We start from the raw sequence: 26,938 nt of genomic DNA on the forward strand, positions 1-26,938 counted from the left end.
GTGTACAGACAGGCACATACACCTGTTTGGTATGATTGCTAGCCAGTGGTGATTTTAGCATGTCAATATGGGTTGGCCAACAAAAGGCCAACAAAAAAAGTGGGATGCATGCCAGCAAAGCCACTACACAACACAACACTAAACAATACATTAATTGCACTATACTTTGCAGTTCCAAGTTAACAGTTGCTTTGGGCGCGGCATAAATAATGCTTCATTGACAGCATGGCCAATGTTGAATGTTTATAATTTTCAGCTAGGAAAAGAGACCCTTAATCTTAGACTTGGGACCAAACAGCCACTCCACTGAATAGCAGGCTAACGATTGCTTTGCAATGCTTGCATTTAGCCAATGATTCCTTCCAAACCACTCATTGTTGAATTTGCAATTTCCAACTTGGTGTGTAATGTCCAATGGCCGATGAGAACCGATACGTTTGATCTACAATTTCTCTTCATATGACAAGGATTAAACAGGATTTGCCAGTAGATTGTCGACTTGATTCATGATGATGACTGCTAGCTAAGATTTTTCAGTCCAATCAAAGCTACTGTTTATGTGATTTGACGTCATTTTATCTGTGGCCAATAACCTTGAGCCTTCTTGGATGGGCACTTCTAATGTAACTCTATGGCAGCACCCAAGGGGCTAGAATTTTAGAACTCTACCCTTGGACCTGGCAGTGACGTAGTGTCCCCATGAGTGACAGAACACCAATCACGCCGCAGCGCTCTGTATTTTCTGCTGGCTTGCCCCACCACCACAGAAAGCATTGAGCTAGGCTGAAACACCTGCATTTTGGAGCTGCCTTACTCAAGAAAACAAAAAAGCGACCATGTTTGTATGCAGCTTTATTAACTCAATGATATATATTTTTTACATTGTTTGCAAACTGATATGTTACACGTACTCATGCCAAAATAACATGCAAAACAGGCAAGCCCCAAAAAATTCTAAATCATCTAAATATGTGAATGACATGTGAATGATGTTGCTAGCTAGATTTAGCCTTTTAATATAAGCTCCTTCTCTTGTCTGCCAGTAAAGCCAACAAGCATTGAAGGCAGCTAATTTGCATGACTTGCTGGTGGCCCTTATTTATAACTAACCTGGTAAAAGCTAGCTAGCTGGAGCGATGGGTCAGGTAACATCAGATATTCACATACTGTAGATTTTACTCTGAAAACAGCTAGCACACGTATTCTTTTGCAGTACCTCTATCGCTGTGCATTAATTCAATATTATGGATGACATAAGAAAAATACATTTATGCAATCTAAATGATTATCCTTCTTAGTTGTTTACATTCAGATATTGATTGAACGAACCGAACACGGATCACCTTTGCACTCATTTTCAAAGATGTTTATTATATATATTATACATATATTTTTAAAACTAATTTTCAGTGTTCACAAACTTGTTCTTTAATTTTAACATTTCAGTGCCACTGAAAAAAACATCACATTTTTATTTGATTGTGAATCAAAGCAAGGAAAATAGATATATGTGGATTTCTTGCAGTAAAAAAAACTATTAACATGCGTCATATTCAGGTCTGATCATTGAGTATCATTAGCTATGTTTCTATTAAGTTTGAATGGAGAATAGATGCGACAATTGCCTGCTTAGGGCGCATATCCATTTAACCATAGATACACACGGTTAATTTTGGATATGCTTAGTTGGTCGTTTTTTAACAACCATGTAGTTGTGTCGATTACGTAATGACGTCAGACCAACAAAGAATATTTTTTGCGGCATTGTTTTTGTCGAATAAACCTGTGTCTATGGAAACATGCCTCGTGATAGAGTGTGCAGTTCAATCAACATTTTCACTTCTCATAAATGGAAGTATTTTGTGTGGGTCTCTCTCTCTCTCTCTCTCTCTCCGACAGCTGTGTGATTCCTAATCAGTCCTCAAAGAGTTTCTCTTTGAGCCGATGGTAGCGCCCCTTGCTAGCCATGAGCTCCTGGTGTGTGCCCTGCTCAACCACCTCCCCGCCCTCCATGAAGATGATGTGGTCAGCCTTCTCCACAGTCTGCAGCCGATGGGCCACCACCAACACTGTCAGGCCCACTGAGCCTGCCAGGACGCCCTGCACCTGGGAGAGAGCATTAAGAACCCTATTGACATCATGTTACTGAAGCTATTAGATTTAGTTTCTATGACAATATTGGGTCCTGGTTATAGGCTATACCTAGGACCCAGAGTTGTTCCTGCATAAGTCCAATTCTGACTCCTAAAAAAGATTCAGAGTCTGTAGTCTGTTGTAGTTAGACAGGTTCATTTTGCAGTTGGTTTAGTTCTATGTTTTACGTTAGACATGAAAATCATGTAATATTGTTGTGCTATAGAGGTCTTGAATGTGTACCGCATGCTGTGTGTTGATGTCCATGCCGCTGGTTGCCTCGTCCAGAATTAGGACCTGTGGCTCTCGAACCAGAGCTCTGGCTATGGCGATGCACTGCTTCTGTCCAGAAGACAGCTGCCCTCCACACTCACCTACATCTGAGAGATACACAGGACATTAGTGCTAGGCCAGCTGGTAGCTACACAGACAGATAGGCCTGTAACTCACAATACGACACACAGCAGATTCCTCCCTCAAGCATTGTACAACCGGTTGTTCCAGTCTTACACCTTACATGCTAACTTTGTTAGTCTTTTTGGCAGGCTTTTATGAAGGTAGAACAGCCCCTCTACAGAAAATACAATGCTTGTCAATTAATAAATCTGATGAATAGTGTCAATACAATGGCCACAAGATGACCCATCACTATCTACCTGTGTCGTAGCCCTGTTCCAGCGTACAAATAAAGTCGTGGATGTTGGCGCTCTTCGCAGCCTCTTTCACCTTCTCCAGGGTGCATCCCACGAGGCCGTACTCTATGTTGTGTCTGATAGATCCAGAGAAGAGCACTGGTTCCTGGGACACCAGGGCCATCTTACCTCAAAGAGAGATAATCATTGGGGATGTTTGGTTTAAAAACATATTAAAAACAATTGAACAAGTCACATGGTATGTCTATATGACACGAAACAAGTGTTATTTTCTTCTCAGGAAGGCCAAGTCTGAATATTTTATGTCTGTTACCACTGATAACCTGAATGACCCTAGAAAGTTTTGGAAAGCTATTAAGTCTATGTCTGGTAACAGTAATGTTAATGAATTACCGTCATGTGTTTTGAAGGACTCTGTTGCTATATATGACAAAACTGAAATGCTGAATTGTTTCAATGAGCACTTTGTATCATCTGGTAGGCTGTTTGATTCAGTGTCCTCTGTCTCTGTACAACCCTGTGTGGATGAACCAGTGAGAGCTGGTCAAACTTTTAGCTTTTTGCCATTCTCAGTGCAGGTGGTAGGTAGGAACATAAAGCCCTGAAATCCTTAGATCAGAGAAAGCCTGCAGGTCCTGATCTTTTAGATCCCTGCTTTTTAAATCTGGCAGCTGATTTCAAACCCTTGTGAGTGAACAGCTAAAATAGTTTTTATTTACTAACTCTATTTTATCAATGTACCAATCGGGCTTCAGGAAGAAGCATAGCACAATTACAGCAGCCATGAAGGTTTTAAATGATATCACTGAAGCCATTGACAAAAAACAGCACTGTGTCTCACTTTTTATTGATCTCTCTAAGGCTTTTGATACAGTTGATCATGCTATACTAAGGCAGAGATTGTCGAGTGTAGGTCTTTCGGAGCATGCAGTTGCATGGTTTGATAACTATCTGTCTGATAGAACTCGGTGCACTCAATTTGATGGGCTTATGTCCGTTAAATTGTCTGTCTTGAATGGTGTGCCCCAAAGCTCTGTACTTGGTCCTCTCTTATTCACTATTTAAATAAATTATTTAGACAAAAATGTCCAAAATGCACAACTTCATTTTTATGCTGATGATACTGTTATTTACTGTTGTGCCTCGTCTCTTACAAAAGCTTTCCAGAACATGCAAACTGCTTTTTATACTGTTCAACATACCTTGTGTCAATTGAAGCTTATCCTCAATACTGAGAGAACTAAACTAGTGGTGTTTTCTAATGCAAGAAATAGAACTCTGAACCTTTCACCTATTACTACCTGTCAGGGCAAGGAGATTGAGGTTGTAACCTCATATAAATATATTGGAATTTTAATTGATGACGGCCTCACTTTTAAATGGCATATTCAACAGCTTACAAAAAAATTGAAGCTGAAATTGGGATTTTATTTTAGGAATAAGGCCTGTTTTTCTTTTGAAGCCAGAAGGAGGCTACATTTATGCTTTTACTAGACTATGGGGATATTTTATATATGAATGCTTCCGCTCAGTGTTTGAGATCAATTGACACTCTTTACCATGGCACTTTGAGATTTATTTTAAACTGCAAAACCTTACTGCACTTTGTATTGGCTGGCCTTCTCTAGTCACTCGTAGGCTCAGTCACTGGTATACTTTTATTTACAAAGCCATTTTGGGTTTATTACATTTTTATTTGTGCATTTTTATTGTTCAGAAATGTGGTGGGTACTCTCTTCGTTCGCTTGACTTTATCCTGTTAACTGTTCCAAATGTCCGAACTGAATTTGGTAAAAGGGCTTTTATGTACTCTGCGCCATCGTCTTGGAACACCATACAAAATACTTTTAAACTGGAAGAACTTGTCCCGATTGGTGTTTTTAAATCACTGATGAAGGATTTTGAGGCTGATTCCCTGACCTGTCAATGTTTTTAATTTGCTGTTTTATACTCTTGTGAATTCAATGGTTTTTACTAGATTACTTGTAGTTTTTCATGTTGTCTGTCTGTAATTTTTTTTGTAATGACTTGGTGCTGCCTATCTTGGCCAGGGTGCTCTTGAAAAATAGATTTTAATCTCAATGAGCTCTTCCTGGTTAAATAAAGGTTAAATAAAATAAAGAGGGAGTGAGCTGAACAGTCCTAGTTTGCATAACGGTTGTTCACACATGTATAAAGGATTATGGAAAGCAGAGCCCTATCAACGTGCTAAAGTACTACAGCACATTATTGGACATGGCGGGTTTCCTGTCTGTACCTTCTGATGCAGGTACTGGTGCTGGTAGCAGTGCAGGGGCTGTCCATCCAACAGCACCTGGCCCTCCTTGGGCTCATACAACCTTGCCAGCAGGCTGACGCAGGAGCTCTTCCCGCCACCAGAGGGCCCCACCAGCGCTGTCATCTTCCCCGGATGCAGTTCCAGACTCACAGCCTGGCAGATAGATGGTTAGAGACATTTAACCAACGATATACTGGAAATTATTGCAGATACAGGCAAGCATGGCAGGAAGATAATAGAGTGCCTTCAGAAAGTAATGACACCCCTTGACGTTTTCCACATTTTGTTGTGTTAGAAAGTGGGATTAAAATTGATTTAATTGTGTCATTTTTGCTAACGTTCTACGCAAAATATTAAAAGGTGGAAGAAAAATCCGAACATTGGTAAAAAATAAAAAAAAAAGATTAAAAAAAAGAAAACATGAATATATCTTGATTATATAAGTATTCAACCCCCTGAGTCAATACATGTTAGAATCACCTTTGGCACCGATTACAGCTTTCTGGGTAAGTCTCTCAAAGAGCTTTGCACACCTGTATTGTGCAATATTTGCACATGATTCTTTTTTGAATTCTTCAAACTCAAGTTGGTTGTTGATCATTGATAGACAGCCATTTTCAAGTCTTGCCATAGATTTACAAGCCGATTTAAGTCAGAAGTGTAACTAGGCCACTCAGGAACGTTAAATGTTGTCTTGGGAAGCAACTCCAGTATATTTGGCCTTGTGTTTTAGGTTTTTGTCCTGCTGAAGGGTGAATTTGTCTCCCAATGTCTGTTGGAAAGCAGACTGAACCAGGTTTTCCTCTAGGATTTTGACTGTGCTCAGCTCTATTCCGTTTATTTTTATCATAAAAAAACTTCCTAGTCTTTTCCGATGACAAGAATACCCATAGCATGATGCAGCCACCACCATGCTAGAAAATATGAAGAGTAGCACTCAGTGATGTTTTGTTTTGGGCATAAAATTAATTTCTTTGTTACAGAATGCATGTTTTGGAATATTTGTTTCTGTACAGGCTTCCTTCTTTTCACTCTGTTAATTAGGTTAGTATTTTGGAGTAACAACAAAACTAAATAAAAACACGATTATTGCACACACAGTGAGTCCATGCAACTTGTTATGGTCTTTATTAAGCCCACGTTTTAGGCTTGCCATAACAAAGGGTTTGATTACTTAGTCAAGACATTTCAGCTTTTCAAAAATGTCTAAAAACATAATTACACTTTCACATTATGGGGTATTGTGTGCAGGCCAGTGATATACAATCTCAATTTAAGCCATTATAAATTCAGACTGTAACACAACAAAATGTGGAAAAGTTCAAGGGGTCTGAATACTTTCTTACGGCACTGTAAGTGCTTGGCCAACAGACATAAGGTACAATGCATTCGAAAAGTATTCAGACCCCTTCACTTTTTCAACATTTTGTTACTTTACAGCTGTATTCTAAAATTGATTACATTCAAAAAAAAATCCTCATCAAGCTACAAACAATACCCATAATGAGAAATAAAAAACAGGTATTAACTGTTTGCAAATGTATAAAAAGTAAAAAACAGAAATACCTTATTCATATAAGTATTCAGACCCTTTGCTATGAGACTCAAAATTGAGCTCAGGTACATCCGGTTTCCATTGATCATCCTTGAGATGTCTCTACAACTTCATTGGAGTCCACCAGTGGTAAATTCAATTGATTGGACATGATTTGGAAAGGCACACACCTGTTTATATAAGCAGTTGACAGTGCATGTCAGAGCAAAAACCAAGCCATGAGGTCAAAGGAATTGTCTGTAGAGCTCAGAGACAGGATTGTGCCGAGGCAATGATCTGGGGAAGGGTACCAAAACATTTCTGCAGCATTGAAGGTCCTCAAGGAACACAGTGGCCTCCATCATTCTTAAATGGAAGAAGATTGGAACCACCAAGAGCTGGACACCCGGCCAAACTGAGCATTTGGGGGAGAAGGACTTTGGTCAGGGAGGTGACCAAGAACCCGATGGTCACTCTGACAGAGCTCCAGAGTTCCTCTGTGGAGATGGGAAAACCTTCCAGAAGGACAACCATCCCTGCTGGCACTCCACCAATCAGGCCTTTATGGTACAGTGGCCAGTAAAAGGCACATGACAGCCCACTTGGAGTTTGCCAAAAGACACCTAAAGGACTCTCAGACCATGAGAAACAAGATTCTCTGGTCTGGTGAAACTAAGATTGAGCTATTTGGCTTGAATGCCAAGCATCACATCTGGAGGAAACGTGGCACCATCCCTACGGTGAAGCATGGTTGTGGCAGCATCATACTGTGGGGATGTTTTTCAGCGGCAGGGACTTGGAGACTAGTCAGAATCGAGGGAAAGATGAAGAGAGCAAAGGACAGAGAGGTCCTTGATGAAAACCTGCTCCAGAGTGCTCAGGACCTCAGACTGGGGCAAAGGTTCACCTTCCAACAGGACAAGGCAGATGTGGCTTCGGGACAAGTCTCAATGTCCTTGAGTGGCCCAGCCAGAGCCCGGACTTGAACCCATTCGAACATCTCTGGAGAGACCTGAAAATAGCTGTGCAGTGACTCTCCCCATTCAACCTGACAGAGCTCGAGAGGATCTGCAGAGAAGAATGGGAGAAACACCCAAAATACAAGCGTACCAAGCTTGTAATGTCAAACCCAAGAGGACTCGAGGCTGTAATCGCTGCCAAAGGTGCTTCAACAAAGTACTGAGTAAATGGTCTGAATACTTATGTAAATGTAATATTTCCAGGGGGGGGTTTATATACATTTGCAAACATTTCTAAAAACCTGTTTTTGCTTTGTCATTATGGGGTATTGTGTGTAGATTAATGAGATGGAAATTATTTTTTTAATCCATTTTAGAATAAGGCTGTAACATAACAAAATGTGGGAAAAGTCTGAATATTTTCAGAATGCACTGTATATTTCAATAGTTACATTTTAAAAAATGTGCTGGTTCAAAGACAAGTCTCCCTATTAAAAGATGTAATGGTATCGGTAAATCCATGAAAATAGCAGGGCCATTACGCTTTTTTTGAATATTGATACAATCTTTCATAACAGCTCATATCCTATGAATAGATGCTTACCTTCAGTGCGGGTGTATTTTGGCGTGAGGGATAGTAGAAGCTGACATGGTAGAAAGCAAGTTTCCCCTGAAGCTTTGCAGGAGCCAGCTCTCCTGCTTCTTTCTGGTCTGGCTTTCTGTCCAGAAATGTGAACACCTTGGCTGCCGCCCCGACAGTGCACAGCATGTCTCCAAAGACATACACAAGTTGCTGACAACAACAAAGAAAACATTTCAGTCAGTTTCACATCAGGTATTCCAGAACAATGACCTGAGAATTCAAACGCCTGCTGGTGGTTCATTTGCTTACTCACTTTCATATTGGTCACCATGTCTTTCTGGAAGAGGACAAAAGCCAGCACACTGCCAATGCTCAGCTGGCCAGCCGAGATGAGCCTCCGACACAGGAACAGCATGGCCACCTTTAGGCCCACTGTCACCACCTGGCCAGACAGAGAAAAGACACAGAGGGGTATTGGATACAGGAACACGTCACGTATATAGAGTACTGTATACAAGTTAAAGGTCTTCAGTGTGTAGGGATGTAGGGAGGAACAGACACATCATGTGAGATAGACTACATCTCCATGTTATTTACAGCACCCAGGTGTCTCAAACATCCTAGAGTTATCATTAGTTGAATTTTTACCCTTCTCAGTAAAAGGTGGACGGCACTGATGATGCCCTTGTGCTCCTGGACCTTGTACATCCTCTCCAGTGCTTGGTTGTACCTATCTTGCTCCTTCTCCTCAGCTCTGAAGCTGCGAACCGTTCTCACCGCCCCAATGGCCTGGGATGCCAGCTCCTTGATCTGGGCCTGGCAGTCCTGCAGCTGCTTAATGAACTCCTGTTGGGTGGTAGCAGTCAGTCAGTCAGTCAATTAATCAATCAATCATAATTCTACAAGCATCTATCACTAACCAGTCAATAATCCCATTACTTTTCTATATTTGGTCTTTATTTAGTCTGCATTGCTGTCAGAGTTATAGCTGCATGGGTGTTTGGGTGTTGTTCTAGCTGTAGGTAGGGTAGAATGGGGTAAGTTGAGCCAGTATCACTCCGTCAAGGGAAATATGTATTCTGTATTCTTTCTAAAAAGATATCGACATATATTTTAGGATGTTGTGTGTCCCTGGAAATAATCAGAATTCATGTAAACATTACAGGTTTGAAAACATCACTTGTCCTGAAAAAATGGTCTCTTGGCACAACTTACCCCGGGTTTGGGGTAAGTTGAGTCACGGGACAGGGTAAGTTAAGCCACCTACAAATTTCTGTACTGATTGAAATATTACCTCTACCTTTTTAAAACCATGTATATCTTTATTTCCCCAAACACAATCATTTTTTTGTATTTTAATCATTTTAAGTCTTTTAACACTGGCTTAACACCTAACAAACACTTTGTACTTTTTTGACACTTTTAACATAGGCCAGGCCCTGTTGTTACCTCATATCCCAACAACAATGCCTTGCATTATGCCATGGAAGAAAACACTTCAATTTGCTTAACTTGCCATTGGCTCAACCATTGTCTCAATTTCCCCATGGCCATTGGCTCAACATACCCCAAGGCAAGCATTTTGACTATATTGGCCCACACAGATACAAGGATGCCTAATTTAGGACTTCATATTGAAGCTTATAGAGACCCCAACTGATGTATAGTACAATCTTAAAATGATCTACTTTGGTTTAGATACAAGTATCATATAACACAATAAATTCACGGGGTGAAAATCCTTTTTTTTGGGCCTAACTTGTTTACCACTTGTTCCGTGTGGTTTCTTCCTTCACAGACTCCATGAAATGATGACCTCTTCCTAAATATTTGGTCAAATTATTACATCTGTGTATGGTTTCCAAGAAACCAGAGTGGCTCAAATTACCTATTTGGCTCAACTTACCCCCACGCTCCCCTATTATATTTTATGTGTTTGGCTGTTGTTATGTCCATCTGGCAGCAGGTGTTTGGATGTTGTTGTGTCTATCTGGACGTATAATGGTGTAGGTGTTTGGATGTTGTTGTGTCTATCTGGGCGTATAATGGTGTAGGTGTTTGGATGTTGTTGTGTCTATCTGGACGTATAATGGTGTAGGTGTTTGGATGTTGTTGTGTCTATCTGGACGTATAATGGTGTAGGTGTTTGGATGTTGTTGTGTCTATCTGGACGTATAATGGTGTAGGTGTTTGGATGTTGTTGTGTCTATATGGACGTATAATGGTGTAGGTGTTTGGATGTTGTTGTGTCTATCTGGACGTATAATGGTGTAGGTGTTTGGATGTTGTTGTGTCTATCTGGACGTATAATGGTGTAGGTGTTTGGATGTTGTTGTGTCTATCTGGACGTATAATGGTGTAGGTGTTTGGATGTTGTGTCTATCTGGACGTATAATGGTGTAGGTGTTTGGATGTTGTTGTGTCTATCTGGACGTATAATGGTGTAGGTGTTTGGATGTTGTTGTGTCTATCTGGACGTATAATGGTGTAGGTGTTTGGATGTTGTTGTGTCTATCTGGACGTATAATGGTGTAGGTGTTTGGATGTTGTTGTGTCTATCTGGACGTATAATGGTGTAGGTGTTTGGATGTTGTTGTGTCTATCTGGACGTATAATGGTGTAGGTGTTTGGATGTTGTGTCTATCTGGACGTATAATGGTGTAGGTGTTTGGATGTTGTTGTGTCTATCTGGACGTATAATGGTGTAGGTGTTTGGATGTTGTTGTGTCTATCTGGACGTATAATGGTGTAGGTGTTTGGATGTTGTTGTGTCTATCTGGACGTATAATGGTGTAGGTGTTTGGATGTTGTTGTGTCTATCTGGACGTATAATGGTGTAGGTGTTTGGATGTTGTTGTGTCTATCTGGACGTATAATGGTGTAGGTGTTTGGATGTTGTTGTGTCTATCTGGACGTATAATGGTGTAAGTGTTTGGATGTTGTTGTGTCTATCTGGACGTATAATGGTGTAGGTGTTTGGATGTTGTTGTGTCTATCTGGACGTATAATGGTGTAGGTGTTTGGATGTTGTTGTGTCTATCTGGACGTATAATGGTGTAGGTGTTTGGATGTTGTTGTGTCTATCTGGACGTATAATGGTGTAGGTGTTTGGGTGTTGTTACCTGGTTGTATGTGTTATATTTGGTCTGCAGCAGGGTGAGGAGGGGCATCTCCACCATGGTGAGCAGGGTGAGCTGCCAGGACAGGCCCAGCATCAGGAATAGCATACCAGCCGTCTTCACCAGGCTGCGCACCAGCACATTACTGTTCAGAGCCACAGAGCGTCCCATCTTGTCCACATCATAGCCGAGGCGTGAGACAAGGCTTCCTGTGGGAGGAAGGACATCATTCCTAAATCAATTGGATTATAATGGTGGAAGAGCTGTAATATTTATACCAGAATCATCTGTGAGTAAGGATAGAGATCACATCACATGCCACCAAAACAAGCGAATAGGACATGGCATGACAATATTTGCTCTCATTCTATTACCTCGATGATATAATACCCATCCCACTGGGCACAGACGTCAATTCCACGTTGGTTCACCCAGTGGGATGTTCCTGTGTACATCATCTCACCTGGTTTGTTCTCCTCAAAGAAGGGTATGTCCTGTTGTACCAGGTTGTGGAACAGCATGTGTCTCATCCTCTTGTTGAGTCTGGACAGGCTACACATGAACAAGCCCCCTCGCAGGCCTGAGCACAGAGCACTGAGGGGAAAAACCACAGAACGGTCACAGACAGGTCAATCAACAATCACAGAAGGGTATATCGTTCTTCTCTCTGTTTATTCACAGATAAATCAAAACACAGAGGAGAGGAAACAACCAAAGGAAAAAGTGGAGAAACTAAAAGAGGAAGCGAAACCTGTGTACCTTCCTAGTGAGACGAGTCCCATGCCTCCAATGGCGTACATGAAGCTGTTGTGCTGGTACTGACCACTCAGTGTATCAATGACCTTCCCCTGGTAGTAAGGGATAAACGTCTCACCTGCAACAACAAGATTGGCTCGATCAAAAACGGTTCACTGGAAAGGTTGGCGTAAGTAAGATTAATTATAGCTCAAAAATAACTAGCTCAACAAATTCCTTGAAAACAATTGATAACAGAATACAAACGAACGCATGTGCTTGATATGCACATTTGAAATTACTTTTACACAACGCTATACTCACAGATGACAGCCAGGCTGAGGAAGAGGAAGGCTGCAGCCAGGTAGAGGGTGTCTGGTTTGCAGTATCGCACCATCCTCATCAACTGTGCCCTGGCCTCCTGTTTCCTCTTCTTCTCCTTCCCTTGGTTCCCTCCATCATCAGGGAAGCCCAGCTCCCATGCCAGGCAGGCCACAGTGGAGGATACCAGGGCCAAGACCACCATGCTTGGGCCAGGCACCAGACCCAGGTCGTTGGCAGTCGATGCCGGCACCATGACCATACGTCCACTTTCAAACACAGGAGGTAAGAGGCAGAGCACTGCCACCCATCTCCTCCGCACTGGCTGTGGCTTTCCTTCAGAAAGCACCAGGGTGATTGAGTGGTGCAATGCCCACCTTAGGGCTCCAAAGGCCCATAACCCCACCAGTCCTCCACTACTGGAGAACTCAAGTAGCACTAACCCAGTCCACAGTGCCCCCCACAGCACTAGGTCATAGAGAAGGACCAGCCCATATGTTTTTAAATGAGCCATGGCCAATAGATAGAGTTACAGCAGTATCTCAATTGTGCTTATCCTGGAAAGAAAAAAAATAAACAGGTATGTCGATATGGTGCTCATTATTAACGTAACAATAGCAATGCCTTTACATGCATGATATGAATATCCATAATGAGCACACAAGACACATGGGCAGTATATATTTCTGAATGTATAGTATAACATTTGTATAGTAATACAATTAAGCAATAAGGCTCGAGGGGGTGTGGTATATGGCCAATATAACACGGCTAAGGGCTGTTCTTAAGCACAACGCAAAGTAAACCTCCAACCACCCAGTTTATAATATAGTATAATGCATACATGGAAGACCGGGAGTTTCAGAAAAAGATAGGGCCCATGGCATGCCCATCATAAAATCTATGGAGACTGTAGTGCAATAGACAGCTAGTTTAGTCATATGAAGTCAGAAAACGTATTTGGTAGTCTACATTGACAATCGACCTGCATAACTCTACTTTCTTAGAAAAGCTAACAATATTCTTACCATCGTCTTTGCTGGCTGATGTAAAAGTGGCTTTATAAATACATTTGATTGATTGTTTTCGTGCAGCAGGTTAACGTTACCAAGTAAGGTAAGGTACTTGGATACTTTTACTTTCCCTTTCTACTGACCACCGGAACAACAATGTCTCTGTGAGCGAGCGGTTGAAGTGTCTAGCCTACTCCAGTCCTAGCCTCTCTGTCAACAACATTTTACTATAGCTTTGTAACGGACAACTTGAAAAGTACATATAAAATAATGTAAATATAAATATTTAGCTTTGGGAGAATATCATTCGCTTTTCCTTGGAACAATTCTCAAATTCGATAACCTCGCGTCCTCTCTCATCGACTCCTCAAAATCCTTTGGAAGACAATGTCAGGGGGGCGGGACCGCTGATATTTTCATCCAATGGGTTTTGAGAAGAAGCGAGGAGATGACGCGAGGAATCAAGGAAATACAATTGAGATTCTCCTCTTTGAGTTCAGCTGAAAAACTATTCCGCCTTATTTTCAGCTTGAACTGGCAGGCAACATGGCAGGCAACACTACACTGTCGCCACATCATGTCATACAATGACAACATTTGTCAAATTGGAACACTCCGTTCTCAGAACATTAAGGGATAGCCTACCTTTCTGACCTCGAACGACAGCTTATTTGCTCTTTTTTTTTTTTACTTATGTTTTTTAAAGTGACATTTATCATTTCCACAATTATTTTATATAAATAATGATTTGTATAAAATGAAATAAATAACTATTTGGCCCCAGCGCAAGACACAATAGACCTTTCTATAAAAATACCTAGGAATCGTTCCATGACAAGGGAGCTATAGCCAGGGGCAGACTGGCCATCTGGCATTTCTGGAAAATAGCAGATTGGTTGGTCCAATTTTTGCCTAGTGGGCCTTCTAAGTTGTTGTTTTTTTGTGCAAAATTATAATTATTTGGCCAATAATGGGGGCCTCAAGTATAAATGGGCCAGTGTGTAAGAAATGCCATAGCCTAAAAAGTAGGGTTGCCACATACAGTACCAGTCAAAAGTTTGGACACACCTACTCATTCAAAGATAAAAAAAAAAACTATGAAATAACACCAAAAAAGTCTTCAACAAATCAAAATCTATGTTACATTTGAGATTATTCAAAGTAGTCACCCTTTGCCTTGATGACAGCTTTGCACAAACTTGGCATTCTCTCAACCAGCTTCACCTGGAATGCTTTTCCAACAGTCTTGAAGGAGTTATGCTGAGCACTGAACTCCTCCCAAACCATCTCAATTGGGTTGAGGTCAGGTGATTGTGAAGGCGAGGTCATCTGATACAGCACTCCATCACACTCCATCTTGGCCAAATAGCCCTTACACAGCCTGGAGTGTTGGGTCATTATCCTGTTGAAAAACAAATGATAGTCCCACGAAGCTCAAACCAGATGGGATGGCGTATCGCTGCAAAATGCTGTGCTAACCATGCTGGTTAAGTGTGCCTTGAATTCTAAATAAATCACTGGCAGTATCATCAGCAAAACACCCCCACACCAACACACCTCCTCCTCCGTGCTTCACGGTGGGAACCACACATGCAGAGATAATCTGTTCCCCTACTCTGCATCTCACAAAGACACAGCGGTTGGAACCAAAAATCGTAAATATGGACTCATCAGACCAAAGGACAGATTTCCACTGGTCTAATCCCCATTGCTTGTGTTTCTTGGCCCAAGCAAGTCTCTTCTTATTGGTGTCCTTTAGTAGTAGTTTCGTTGCAGAAATTCGACCATGAAGCCCTGATTCACGCAGTCTCCTCTGAACAGTTGATGTTGAGATTAGAGGTCGACAATCGGAAATCAGTATTTTTGGACACCGATTTGGCCGATTACATTTTTTTTTTTTACACCTTTATTTAATATATATTTAACTAGGCAAGTCAGTTAAGAACACATTCTTATTTTCAATGACGGCCTAGGAACGGTGGGTTAACTGCCTCGTTCAGGGGCAGAACGATAGATTTTTACCTTGTCAGCTCGGGGGATGCAATCTTGCAACCTTACAGTTATCTCGTCCAACGCTCTAACCACCTGCCTCTCATTGTACTCCACGAGGAGACTGCTTGTTACGTGAATGCAGTAAGCCAAGGTAAGTTGCTAGCTAGCATTAAACTTATCTTATAAAAAACAATCAATCAATCATAATCACTAGTTAACTACACATGGTTGATGATATTACTAGTTTATCAAGCGTGTCCTGCGTTGCATATAATCGATGCGGTGCGTATCGTTGCTCCAATGTGTACCTAACCATAAACATCAATGCCTTTCTTAAAATCAATACACAGAAGTATATATTTTTAAACCTGCATATTTAGCTAAAAGAAATCCAGGTTAGCAGGCAATATTAACCAGGTGAAATTGTGTCACTTCTCTTGCGTTCATTGCACGCAGAGTCAGTGTATATGCAACAGTTTGGGCCGCCTAATTTGCCAGAATTTTACGTAATTATGACATAACATTAAAGGTTCTGCAATGTAACAGGAATATTTAGACTTATGGATGCCACCCATTAGAAAAAATAAGGAACGGTTCCGTATTTCATTGAAAGAATAAAAGTCTTGTTTTCGAGATGATAGTTTCCGGATTCGACCATATTAATGACCTAAGGCTCGTATTTCTATGTGTTATCATGTTATAACTAAGTATATGATTTGATAGAGCAGTCTGACTGAGCGATGGTAGGCACCAGCAGGCTCGTAAGCATTCATTCAAACAGCACTTTTGTGCGTTTGCCAGCAGCTGTTTATGACTTCAAGCCTATCAACTCCCAAGATTAGGCTTGTGTAACCGATGTGAAATGGCTAGCTAGTTAGCGGGGTGTGCGCTAATGGCGTTTCAAACATCACTCGCTCTGAGACTTGGAGTGGTTGTTCCCCTAGCTTTGCAAGGGCCGCGGCTTTTGTGGAGCGATGGGGAACGCTGCTTCGAGGCTGGCTGTTGTCGTTGTGTTCCTGGTTCGTGCCCAGGTAGGAGCGAGGAGAGGGACGGAAGCTATACTGTTACACTGGCAATACTAAAGTGCCTATAAGAACATCCAATAGTCAAAGGTTAATGAAATACAAATGGTATAGAGAGAAATAGTCCTATGATTCCGATAATAACTACAACCTAAAACTTCTTACCTGGGAATATTGAAGACTCATGTTAAAAGGAACCACCAGCTTTCATATGTTCTCATGTTCTGAGCAAGGAACTGAAACGTTAGCTTTCTTACATGGCACATATTGCACTTTTACTTTCTTCTCCAACACTTTGTTTTTGCATGATTTAAACCAAATTTAACATGTTTCATTATTTATTTGAGGCTAAATTGATTTGATTGATGTATTATATTAAGTTAAAATAAGTGTTCATTCAGTATTGTTGTAATTGTCATTATTACAAATGAATAAAAAAAATTGCCCGATTAATCAGTATCATTTTGTTTTGGTCCTCCAATAATTGGTATCAGTATCGGCGTTGAAAAATCATAATCGGTCGACCTCTAGTTGAGATGTGTGTTAATAGGCCGTTATTGTAAATAACAATTTGTTCTTAACTGACTTGCCTACTGTAGTTAAAAAAAGGTTAAATAAAACATTTAAAATTGAACTGTGAAGCATTTACTTGGGCTGCAATTTTTGAGGCTGGTAACTCTAATGAATGTATCCTCTGCAGCAGAGGCAATTCTCGGTCTTCCTTTCCTGTGACGGTACTCATGAGAGCCAGTTTCATCATAGCGCTTGATGGTTTTTGCGACTGCACTTGAAGAAACTTTCAAAGTTCTTGAAATGTTTCGTATTGACTAACCTTCATGTCTTAAAGTAATGATGGACTGTCATTTGTTTTTGCTTATTTGAGCTGTTCTTGTCATAATATGGACTTGGTCTTTTACCAAATAGGGCTATGTTCTGTATACCACCCCTACCTTGTCACAGCACAACTGATTGGCTCAAACGCATTAAGAAGGTAAGACATTCCACAAATGACCTTTTAACAAGGCACACCTGTTAATTAAAATGCATTCCAGGTGACTACCTCATGAAGCTGGTTGAGAGAATGCCAAGCTGTCATTGTCAAATCTCAAATATATTTTGATTTGTTTAACACTTTTTTGGTTACTTTAACATTTTTAACTAGGCAGTTCATTAATTACAAATTCTTATTTACAATGACGGCCTACCGGGGAACAGTGGGTTAACTGCCTTGTTCAGGGGCAGAACAACAGATTTTTACCTTGTCAGCACAGGGATTCGATCCAGCAACCTTTCAGTTACTGGTCCAACGCTCTAAACGCTAGGCTACCTGCCATCCCCCCAAAAATGGCACATGTGTTATTTCATAGTTTTGATGTCTTCACTATTATTCTACAATGTATAAAATTGTTCAAATAAAGAAAAACCCTGGAATGAGTAGCTGTGGCCAAACTTTTGACTGGTACTGTATGTGACTATGTTCCTTAGAGTAATCTTTTCTTGATGATACCTGAAAAACGAGCAGGTTGAGAAGTAACAAATCTCTAACACCTACAGTACTTGCTTCAGATCTTTGACAATGAATAGCACCCATGTCCTCGTAACTCCTGCACTTTTACACAAGACATTCTCAGTCATACCAGTAAGCTACTGATCGTTCTATAACTCTGTTACACAATGAACATAAGAACAAGACATGAACAGTATCATAAAGAAATGTTTAGCCCCCCAAAAAATCCAAGAGTTCTTGGGATAAAGAACTTGACTCAGTCAATGATATCCATCTTAATAAACTGGTAGGCCTACAGTACTCATCATTCAGTTGAGGTTTCTTCTGGTGTAGTATATATATATATATATGACATTTATTAGGCCTACAGATATTAAATGTTTATTTTGATTGATTGCATGTACAAGGCACATCTGTTTTTTTTCACAATCTTGGTTGTTGAAGGGTGGGGAAGGATTCCTAAGGTATGTCTTCTTGAACAACTTGATATTGATGAATGTGTAACAGGGTGTGAGGGGGAAAGGCACAGGTTTGTGGAATGTGTGAAAAAGTACTGTATTCGATCACCAATAACAGTATTAGTCCGTATAAACAATGCAGACTGTAATAGCAATGAATAATCCACTCCTAGCAGGAACCCATTGGATTAAATACTCAACCCATTTGCACTCACCAATACTCTAACAGTCAAGAGGCAAGAGTGTGTATACTATAATTGGAGTGTCAGATGCTAACAGATTGGGATATCATATCAATTATCATACACTTGTACTGTAAGATCAGCAGCACAGGGTATACAATCACAAAATCATAGGAAATATACATCTGTGAGTTTGGGGTATGTGTTTGGACAATGATGCTGTTCACAGGCAGCTGACATCCCCAGTCTCAGAGTCTGAGGCCTTGTCTTTGTCCCCCTTGGTGGGCACACTGCTGTACTGGCACTGGGGGACCACATTGTTAACACTGGCAAGCTTTGGTGGGGAGACCTGCGGTGGCACCTGCTGCCCCTTTCTGTCCAGGCAGTAGAAGGACACCATGAGGAATACAGCTGATGAGGCAACAGTCGCACTGCAGGCGAAGAAGACATAGAAATACTCCCCAGTTCGGTCCACCAGGATTCCTGTAACAACAACATAAACAACAATATCAGGAGCCAATCAGCATGAGTAAAGCCCCAGCAGTGCATGACAGACAGTTCATGATGACATAAGGGAATAACTACAACAATAACAGAGTATTACCACAGAAGTTCTTAAACCCAGAGGCGCAACATCGTATGACTTCCGGAAACGCTTGTAAAGGAGACCAGGCCGGGGTTTGAGAACTCAATGAGAGAAGTGAAACATTCTACCTTAGTTGTTCATTTTGGAAAAGGCACAACCTAGACTAGAGCCTATGTCTTAAGCAGTTGAACATGTTATTACTCCAACCTGGTGAAAGTGACACGTTTCCATTTTCATCATAAACAACTATATCGAAGGTGTGCCTTTGATTTTGACAGCCTGCACATGCACAGTTCGGCGCAAGATGACCGTTAGATCCAATGATGTGTTTATGCACGAGCTTAGCTGGCCAACGTCGCCATGACATTGCCTGCAAGTGTGATCAGGGATTTCTATTGGAAAAGCAGTTCCATACTATGCCGTCTTTGATTCTACCATTGCACAGTGAAACACAACCAACTACATAAGCAGTCAGACAGAAGTAGGTTGCATACCTGACATTTGAGCTGGAATGCCCCCTCCCCAGGAAAGAGGGAGCTGAAAATTCCATTCTTATTCAAGTTTGTCTTTAAGACCCCCGCAACATGCACAAACAGGCATGAGCACACACACATGATTGGTTGGATGTCCGTGGAATCCAAGCAACAGGATATGCTCCTTGCCTCTGACCACAGCCTGTCTTAAGCCTAGCACTACTTCAAGTTACACTACAACACTTACTTGATGAATGTGTTCATCATTGAATAGGACATCTCCTCGCCTGGTTTTCATGTAGGGGAGGGAGGCACACACACACACACACACACACACACACCTCAGGGAGTTCGGTACCTGCGAGCGGGGGCCCGATCAGTAGCGTGACACTCTCCATGATGGCGAGCAGGCCCAGGGCAGCGGGGAAGCGACTCATATCCAACGTATCCATGAGGACAGTGAACATCAGCGAGCCCACCACGCTCATGGACAGGCCATAGGTCACCACGTACACCAGCAGCACATGGAAGCTGGCATCGATACAGCAGATACTATTACTCAGTCCGTTCATCAGCACAGCAGCAGAGAACACATAGATGTAGCGCCCCTTGAACCAGGGCAGACTGAAGAGCAGGCCAATGGACGGCCGCACCATGATGTTGACGATACCCAGGATGGAGAGGAGGAGGGCGGCCCGGCTCTGCTCCATGTCGTGGGCCGTGGCGTAGGGCACAAGGTAGATCAGCGGCACCAAGAAGCCAAGCATCATCCAAGTGATGCCCACAGAGAACACGCGGTAACGCAAGTTGTTACATAAGAGGTCAAAGGCCATGTGATGGTGCAAGGCGGCCTTCAGGCCACCCCACAAGGCCCTCATACTCCCCTTTGGCTTTTCCTCCTCCGGCTGAAGAGGCCCGTGGTTCATCAGGGGCTGGCCACGATGTCTGTGGCTCCACAGAGGCCTCATCACAGCTCCACACACACAGCAGTTGAGCAGGACGGCCCCCAGAACCAGAAAGCTCCCCCGCCAGCCCAGCTCAGTGTGGAGGTAGTTTCCCAGGAGGGGCAGGGTGCACAGGCCCAGGGCAGTGCCCGTGGACGACATTGCGTTGGCGAAACCCCGCCGACGCATAAAATAGTGCCCAAGAATAGTCACTGCGGGCTGGAAGCTGAAGCAGAATCCAAGTCCTGTCAAAGGAGAAGACAATGAATAAGGCACATGGCTGAATGCATGGGAGAAGGTAGAGGTTGCCCCTAACCACTAATACAGGGTGTGATTTTTTTTTCCTTCCCTAAAAATAAAGATGGTAAAGATTGGGATGTAGGGTTATCTGATTCTAGATCTGTTGTTAGGGGTTAACTGCTTTGTGGAGTGATTCCATTTTTTTAGGAGGTTAGTGACCTGTAATAACCCCAGCTGTGACGTAGAGCTCAGTGATGGTGTGGGTAAATGAACTGGCCGCCATTCCAAGACCACTCAGGACCCCACCCACCATCACCGTCGTCCGGCAACCAAACCTCTCCACCATTACACTGCAGAATGGACCTAAAGGAGGAGACGTGCTATTGGTTAAACACACAAAGACCTCAAAGAAAGTACAGTAAAACTTAGAGCCTTAGGTACAAGGGAATTTCCCTAATCCAACAATCTTAGCATAACTGCCATCTATGGCTATCTTTATCTTCAACAAAGTGGTGGTTTGTGCAGGGCCTTTTGCCCCAGATGGGACCCCAAGCACAACCCTAAAGAGATACAATGACTTCTAGTAAGTCAAACAACGTTTGGGTTGTGTTTCACTGCTAGGATCTGCTGTTGAGTGAAAACAGAAGGGTCAATGCTCTGCGAGATCCCGCCCCACACACACCCACTTCTTATTTTAGCCTATCCCATTGTTATGCTTACTAGAAGGAAATCTGTGGAAGCAGTCATTGCAGTGGGTGCACCAGACTCAACATTAAAGACAACCATGTCTCATTGGCTCCTTGTCTATATTCAGTTTTTCATTGCATTGGAGTCAATCAAGCTTTGGCACAAACATGGAGTTCCAGGTAAGATGCCAGTAAGCAGTGGTGTAGTGGTACATGGAAAAGTGGGTATACTCTAATTTGTTCCAAAATTTCCCAAATGGCCCACCCGGTGAAGGAAAGGCACCCCTGTGTGAAAAATGCTATGAGAAACAGTGACATACACGCTGAATGACCTCAAATTATAAATCCCATATTGGTATTTCACAGTCAGGGCAACCTGTACTGTGGAAGTAGGCTTACTATTGAAACATAAATGAGATAAATTAGACTGTCAACTGAGTCAGACATATTTTGTGTGAGGTTTTCGCTCTCAGTCACACTTTTTTTATGATTTGAGTGTAGTTACCTTTCAATTCAACTGTGCCGGCACATAGCACTGTTGTTTGGTTAGTGTGTGTCTTAAAGGCCTTTATGGTAGAGTGGCCAGACTGATGCCAATCCTCAGTAAAGGGCACATGACAGCCCGCTTGGAGTTTGTCAAAAGACACCTAAAGACTCTCAGACCATGAGAAACAAGGTTGTCTGGTCTGATGAAACCAAGATTGAACGCTTTGGCTTGAATGCAAAGCATCATGTTTGGAGGAAACCTGGCAACATCCCTACGGTGAAGCATGGTGGTGGCAACATCATGCTTTGGGGATGTTTTTCAGCGGCAGGGACTTGGAATCTAGTCAGGATAGAGGGAAAGACGAACGGAGCAAAGTACAGAGATCCTTGATGAAAACCTGCTCCAGAGCTCTCAGGATCTCAGACTGGGAAGGTTCACCTTCCAACAGGACAATGACCCTTATCACCCAGCCAAGACAACACAGGAGTGGCTGCACGACAAGTCTCTGTATGTTCTTGATTGGAAAAGCCAGATATCGGACTGAAACCTGACCGAACATCTTTGGAGAGACCTGAAAATAGCTGTGCAGCAACGCTCCCCATCCAACCTGACAGAGCTTGAGAGGATCTGCAGAGAAGAAATGGGAGAAACTCCCCAAATACAGGTGTGCCAAGCTTGTAGCGTCATACTCAAGGCTGTAATTGCTGCCAAAGGCGCTTCAACAAAAGTACTGAGTAAAGGGTCTGAAGACTTATGTAAATGTAATATTTCAGTGTTTTATTTTTTATAAAATCGGCTATTTAAAAAAACAAAACTGTTTTTGCTTTGTCATTATGGGTTTTTTATTTAACTAAACAAGTCAGTTAAGAACAAATTCATATTTACAATGACGGCCTAGGAATAGTGAGTTAACTGCCTTGTTCAGGGGCAGAATGACAGATTTTTACCTTGTCAGCTCGGGGATTCGATCTAGCAACCTTTCGGTGACTGGCCCAACGCTCTAACCACTAGGCTACCTGCAGCCCCGTGTGTAGGTTGATGAGCTAGTTAACATTTAATTGAGTAGGGACAGCCTTTCCATCTACCTGAAGAGTTATATTTTTCCTGTTCCTTTAAATTGTTTGAAACCTGGACATTTTACTTCATATTATAAGGCATGTGTTACCTTGCTTTAAAGTAGCCTATAGCCAAAATCCAACAAAATAAACGTTCTTTCATTGTCTAGCAGCCAAAGCCATCATCCTAGTCATATGATATTTGTTGCATCTTTAGATCTCACCTCTTTTAAAATGTCTAAGATATATTTTAATCTCTGTCCATGAAACCGCTTGCATGTGAGGTGATTATTTTAGAACTGTGTTTTCCCGCAAATTGCATTTTGGAACATTTGCGCGTAGGCCTACTGCCATGTGCACATAGCGGCGCTTAAAATGTGAAAAACATTTTAAGATAAACATTCTAAAATATATATATATATATATAAAACATTGAAAAAACATTTTAAGATAAACATTCTAAAATATATATATATATATATATATTTTAGAATGTTTATCTTAAAATGTTTTTCACATTTTAAGCGCCGCTATGTGCACATGGCAGTAGGCCTACGCGCAAATGTTCCAAAATGCAATTTGCGGGAAAACACAGTTCTAAAATAATCACCTCACATGTATATATATTTTGATACACCATATACCTCAAAACTATTTTGATACGCATCATGGGGATAAGAAGTGAGTATACGCAATGCCCACCAAAAAAAGTGGGTATATGGAAAAAGTACAAAATTGTCATACTTGAGTAAAAAGCAAAAAGACACCTTAATAGAAAATGACTCAAGTAAAAAAAATCACCCAGTAAAATACTACTTGAGTAAAAGTCTTAAAGCATCTGGTTTTAAATGTACTTAAGTACAGTGGTTGAAAATGCACTCAATATCATACTTAGTGGAGCCAAGTGCTACGCCTAAGGGAACTGAAGCGCAACAAGTAGTACAAACTGTAAGGTCACGGCAAGTACACCCTGACGTTGCAAGGCCATTGAAATAAGTAATGTACCAGCTTACTGGTTCACGCTCAGTTTATCTTTTGGCTCATCTTTGATTTCTTTGTTGTTGCGCAAAGGCAGTGGACATACACAACTTTCCCAGATGTTTAGGGCTTGAAACCCAAACAGAAATAGACCCCCTGTGAGTGGCTGACCAAACGAAGGCAGCTCATGTGGCGCTACACAGCGTTAGTGTGTGTGTGTGTGTAAGGGTGAGAGACCATCCCCTGAAATCCCACTTATCAAATAAACAAACAGGGGATGTGTTGACTCTCATAATGTACACCTTTTCTATGCTTTTTGTGGCTGTCTGTCTGCGTGTGTCTGATCTGACCAGTCATTATTAGACTGCAAACCTCGGCACTGTAAATCAAATGTGTACACAGTGAATGATCATGACATGCTGAGTGGGTTAGACAATTTGCTTCAAGAGTTTTAAAAAGTGAGGAAGTATTGTACTGTAATAGACTGTCCGTGATTACTGAACTTACTTTGAGCACATTTCCCTGCAAGCATATATGAATGTGTAACTGCAAAAATAACCCTGAAAAAGCCCTACTTAAAATCAGAAGGTGAATCTATGGAAATCTATGGAAACTAGGATGTGACTACTACCATACCTCCAGCATGAAGCACTGATGTCATTATTGAAGGCACCCAGGAAGTCTCTTGGTTGCTGGCCTGGAACTCTGTCTGTAGGTCCGCGTAGAAAATGCCTATGCAGGAGGAAAAGCCCAAAGTCAGGGCTTGCACCAGGATGGTGGACACCAACACCACCCAGCCCCAACCCCCATCAGGTGCAGTGACGGGCCCATCCATGGCCACAGGAACTATGGGTTCAGACTTGCCATTCTCCACCTCTTCAGATTCCATGATCTCTCCATTCTTCTGCCCGATGTTATGCGTCTGCTCGGATGTCTTGCTCTCCATCTGGAGGCTGTCACAGTCCCCTGCCACCTTGCTGCCTTTCCTCAGGTTCATCCTCTGCTCAGATGCTATGGAAATGCCCTAGTAGTACAGTAGTTTGCCATGGTGAATGACGCTCACTAATATATTCCATCTCACAGTCTCCTCAGCAATGAACATGCCTGTTAATAGATGGGAAAAAAAACATGAGCAACCCGATTTGTCCTCTGGCTATGTTGTGTAGTCTTGTTTGTATCAAAGCTTTAGACACACAATTTGCATAGCTTGTGGCAAAAACTATCCAGCTGTCACTTCATATATAGGAAAATACTAACTTTTCCTAGGTTTAGTGTAATTCTGTATGTATGAAGGTAAGGGCCGATTTCCACTATTGGTGTCTGTTAATGAAGGGGGAAGGGAATAGGATATGGAACATATCTGCATGTGCTTGATGAAGTCAAAAAATTCAAATGAATGGCCTACTGTGCAAGACCTTTTCCAGTTTAGATGTCTGGCTGTAATCTGTTAGTTTAGTGGTATTCCTTACAAAAAAAAGAAGATTGCAGTTGTGAAACTGCAGTAAAAATGCATTTAACTGCAGTCAACAGTGGTATTTTGGATGCAGTGACTGCTGGTATACTGCACTCTGACTGCTGGTATACTGCACTCTGACTGCTGGTATACTGCACTCTGACTGCTGGTATACTGCACTCTGACTGCTGGTATACTGCACTCTGACTGCTATCTTTTTTCGTAGGGGACACGTTCGAATTATGAGTGCAATTAGGCTTTAAGATGTCCAAACATAGCCTCTAATTCGCATTTAAGCGCACATTAATGACATAATGAGATGCACGTAATTTAGCTGTAGTTTATCCCATGTGAACGCCTCAGTGTGTGAGCCACTCTTCAAAGACGGCAGACAAGTACAGTGTATGCAATTTGGGCGGCAAAATCCAATTCAATGTTCAGTAAAATTTGGTTGTCATACGTTGTAATCGCTTTGGCACTCTAGTAGCCTACTCACGTGGAATGTCAATTTATTTGATATTAGGAATCTTAACTGTTGGAGATATCCGGGCCAAGAAAGACAGGCGTCGATCCATCCGAACTCCTAATTACTAGAGCGGCTACTTTGAATCTATGTACAGCAACAGCACGACAACGCTCCTCGAGATAACAGGCTACGATGGTGAGAAAAGTTTGCCTGCCCTATAGTTTACTCTCTTATTATTGTTGAATATCATCGTCGTGGCTCAAATACTTGACGTCAAAATACATAGGTTACATTTAATTTAAATCCAGTCTCAAAATAAAAGCACTGACTTAACAAGCAAGATCACTTGTTTTCTGTAGACCATCAGCAAGATCAGCTTGTTTACACTAACACGTTAGCACAATTTGCTTACCTTTTGCGGCTACTCATTATATCTGACGACCATTAGCCTACTCCGTTTCGAATATTTTTACCCTCTCTACCACATCATAAACAAGCCAGTTGTAAGTCCTAGCCCCTGCCATGGAGCAAACATATCGTGTTATGGGTGGGAGGAGACAGGACGTACGAGCGTTGATGGATGTTTATCACAAATTACATTACGGACACTCACATTTTTGGCCATTGGTAGGCTACTGTTAATCCAGACCAATCTGTCGTGTAGCCTAATGTGGTCTCAAAAGCATCAGTGTACCAGGACTATGGCTGAGTGTACACAGGCAGGCTAATTCTGATATATTTTCACTAATTGGTCTAGATCAGTTCTGAAAAAAAGAACAAATAGTGGAACAAATATCAGAATTGGGCTGCCTGTGAAAATGGTGCCCATGTAGCTCAGTTTAAGACCATGTACCTGGAGCGCTACCCTCCTGTAGGTTCTCTCCAACCCCAGTTGTAACTAACCTGGTTTAGTTTATCAACCAGCTAATTATTAGAATCAGGTGTGATAGATTTGGGTTGGAGTGTATTTGTATTTATTAGGGATCCCATTAGCTGTTGCCAAGGCCAAACATATTAAAGCGCTTACATTACAAATAAAACAGTACATCATATAATTTACACCATTACATATCTACAATAC

General features: G+C 41.8%; 2 protein-coding genes across 5 annotated transcripts; both read right to left on the reverse strand.

The window, feature by feature from the left end:
- Window positions 1–832: 832 nt before the first annotated feature.
- Window positions 833–13,389, reverse strand: tap2t (transporter associated with antigen processing, subunit type t, teleost specific). Its single transcript, NM_001124243.1, is given in 12 exon segments — window positions 833–2,106; window positions 2,377–2,513; window positions 2,790–2,949; window positions 5,044–5,217; window positions 8,162–8,350; window positions 8,454–8,582; window positions 8,789–8,986; window positions 11,263–11,468; window positions 11,723–11,853; window positions 12,019–12,133; window positions 12,319–12,872; window positions 13,344–13,389. Coding segments are annotated over 11 exon segments (2,142 nt in total). The 5' UTR covers window positions 12,830–12,872; window positions 13,344–13,389; the 3' UTR covers window positions 833–1,914.
- Window positions 13,390–18,212: 4,823 nt separating this feature from the next.
- On the reverse strand, window positions 18,213–26,430 carry slc16a5a (solute carrier family 16 member 5a). Of its 4 annotated transcripts, XM_036946402.1 has the most exons (6): window positions 26,270–26,427; window positions 24,803–25,042; window positions 24,575–24,670; window positions 20,952–21,095; window positions 19,907–20,737; window positions 18,213–18,972 (listed from the first exon to the last, which is right to left on the reverse strand). In XM_036946402.1, the coding sequence occupies exons 2-6, from the start codon at window positions 24,933–24,935 to the stop codon at window positions 18,713–18,715; spliced, it is 1,464 nt and encodes a 487-aa protein (XP_036802297.1). In that variant the 5' UTR covers window positions 24,936–25,042; window positions 26,270–26,427; the 3' UTR covers window positions 18,213–18,712. The 4 variants fall into 4 exon arrangements, with proteins under 4 accessions (XP_036802297.1, XP_036802296.1, XP_021420715.2 ...); XM_036946401.1 differs by having other exon boundaries at window positions 24,575–24,962; window positions 26,270–26,430; XM_021565040.2 differs by having other exon boundaries at window positions 24,575–25,042.
- Window positions 26,431–26,938: the final 508 nt, after the last annotated feature.

The sequence above is a fragment of the Oncorhynchus mykiss genome, chromosome 16, assembly GCF_013265735.2.
Source record: "Oncorhynchus mykiss isolate Arlee chromosome 16, USDA_OmykA_1.1, whole genome shotgun sequence".
Lineage (NCBI taxonomy): Eukaryota > Metazoa > Chordata > Actinopteri > Salmoniformes > Salmonidae > Oncorhynchus > Oncorhynchus mykiss.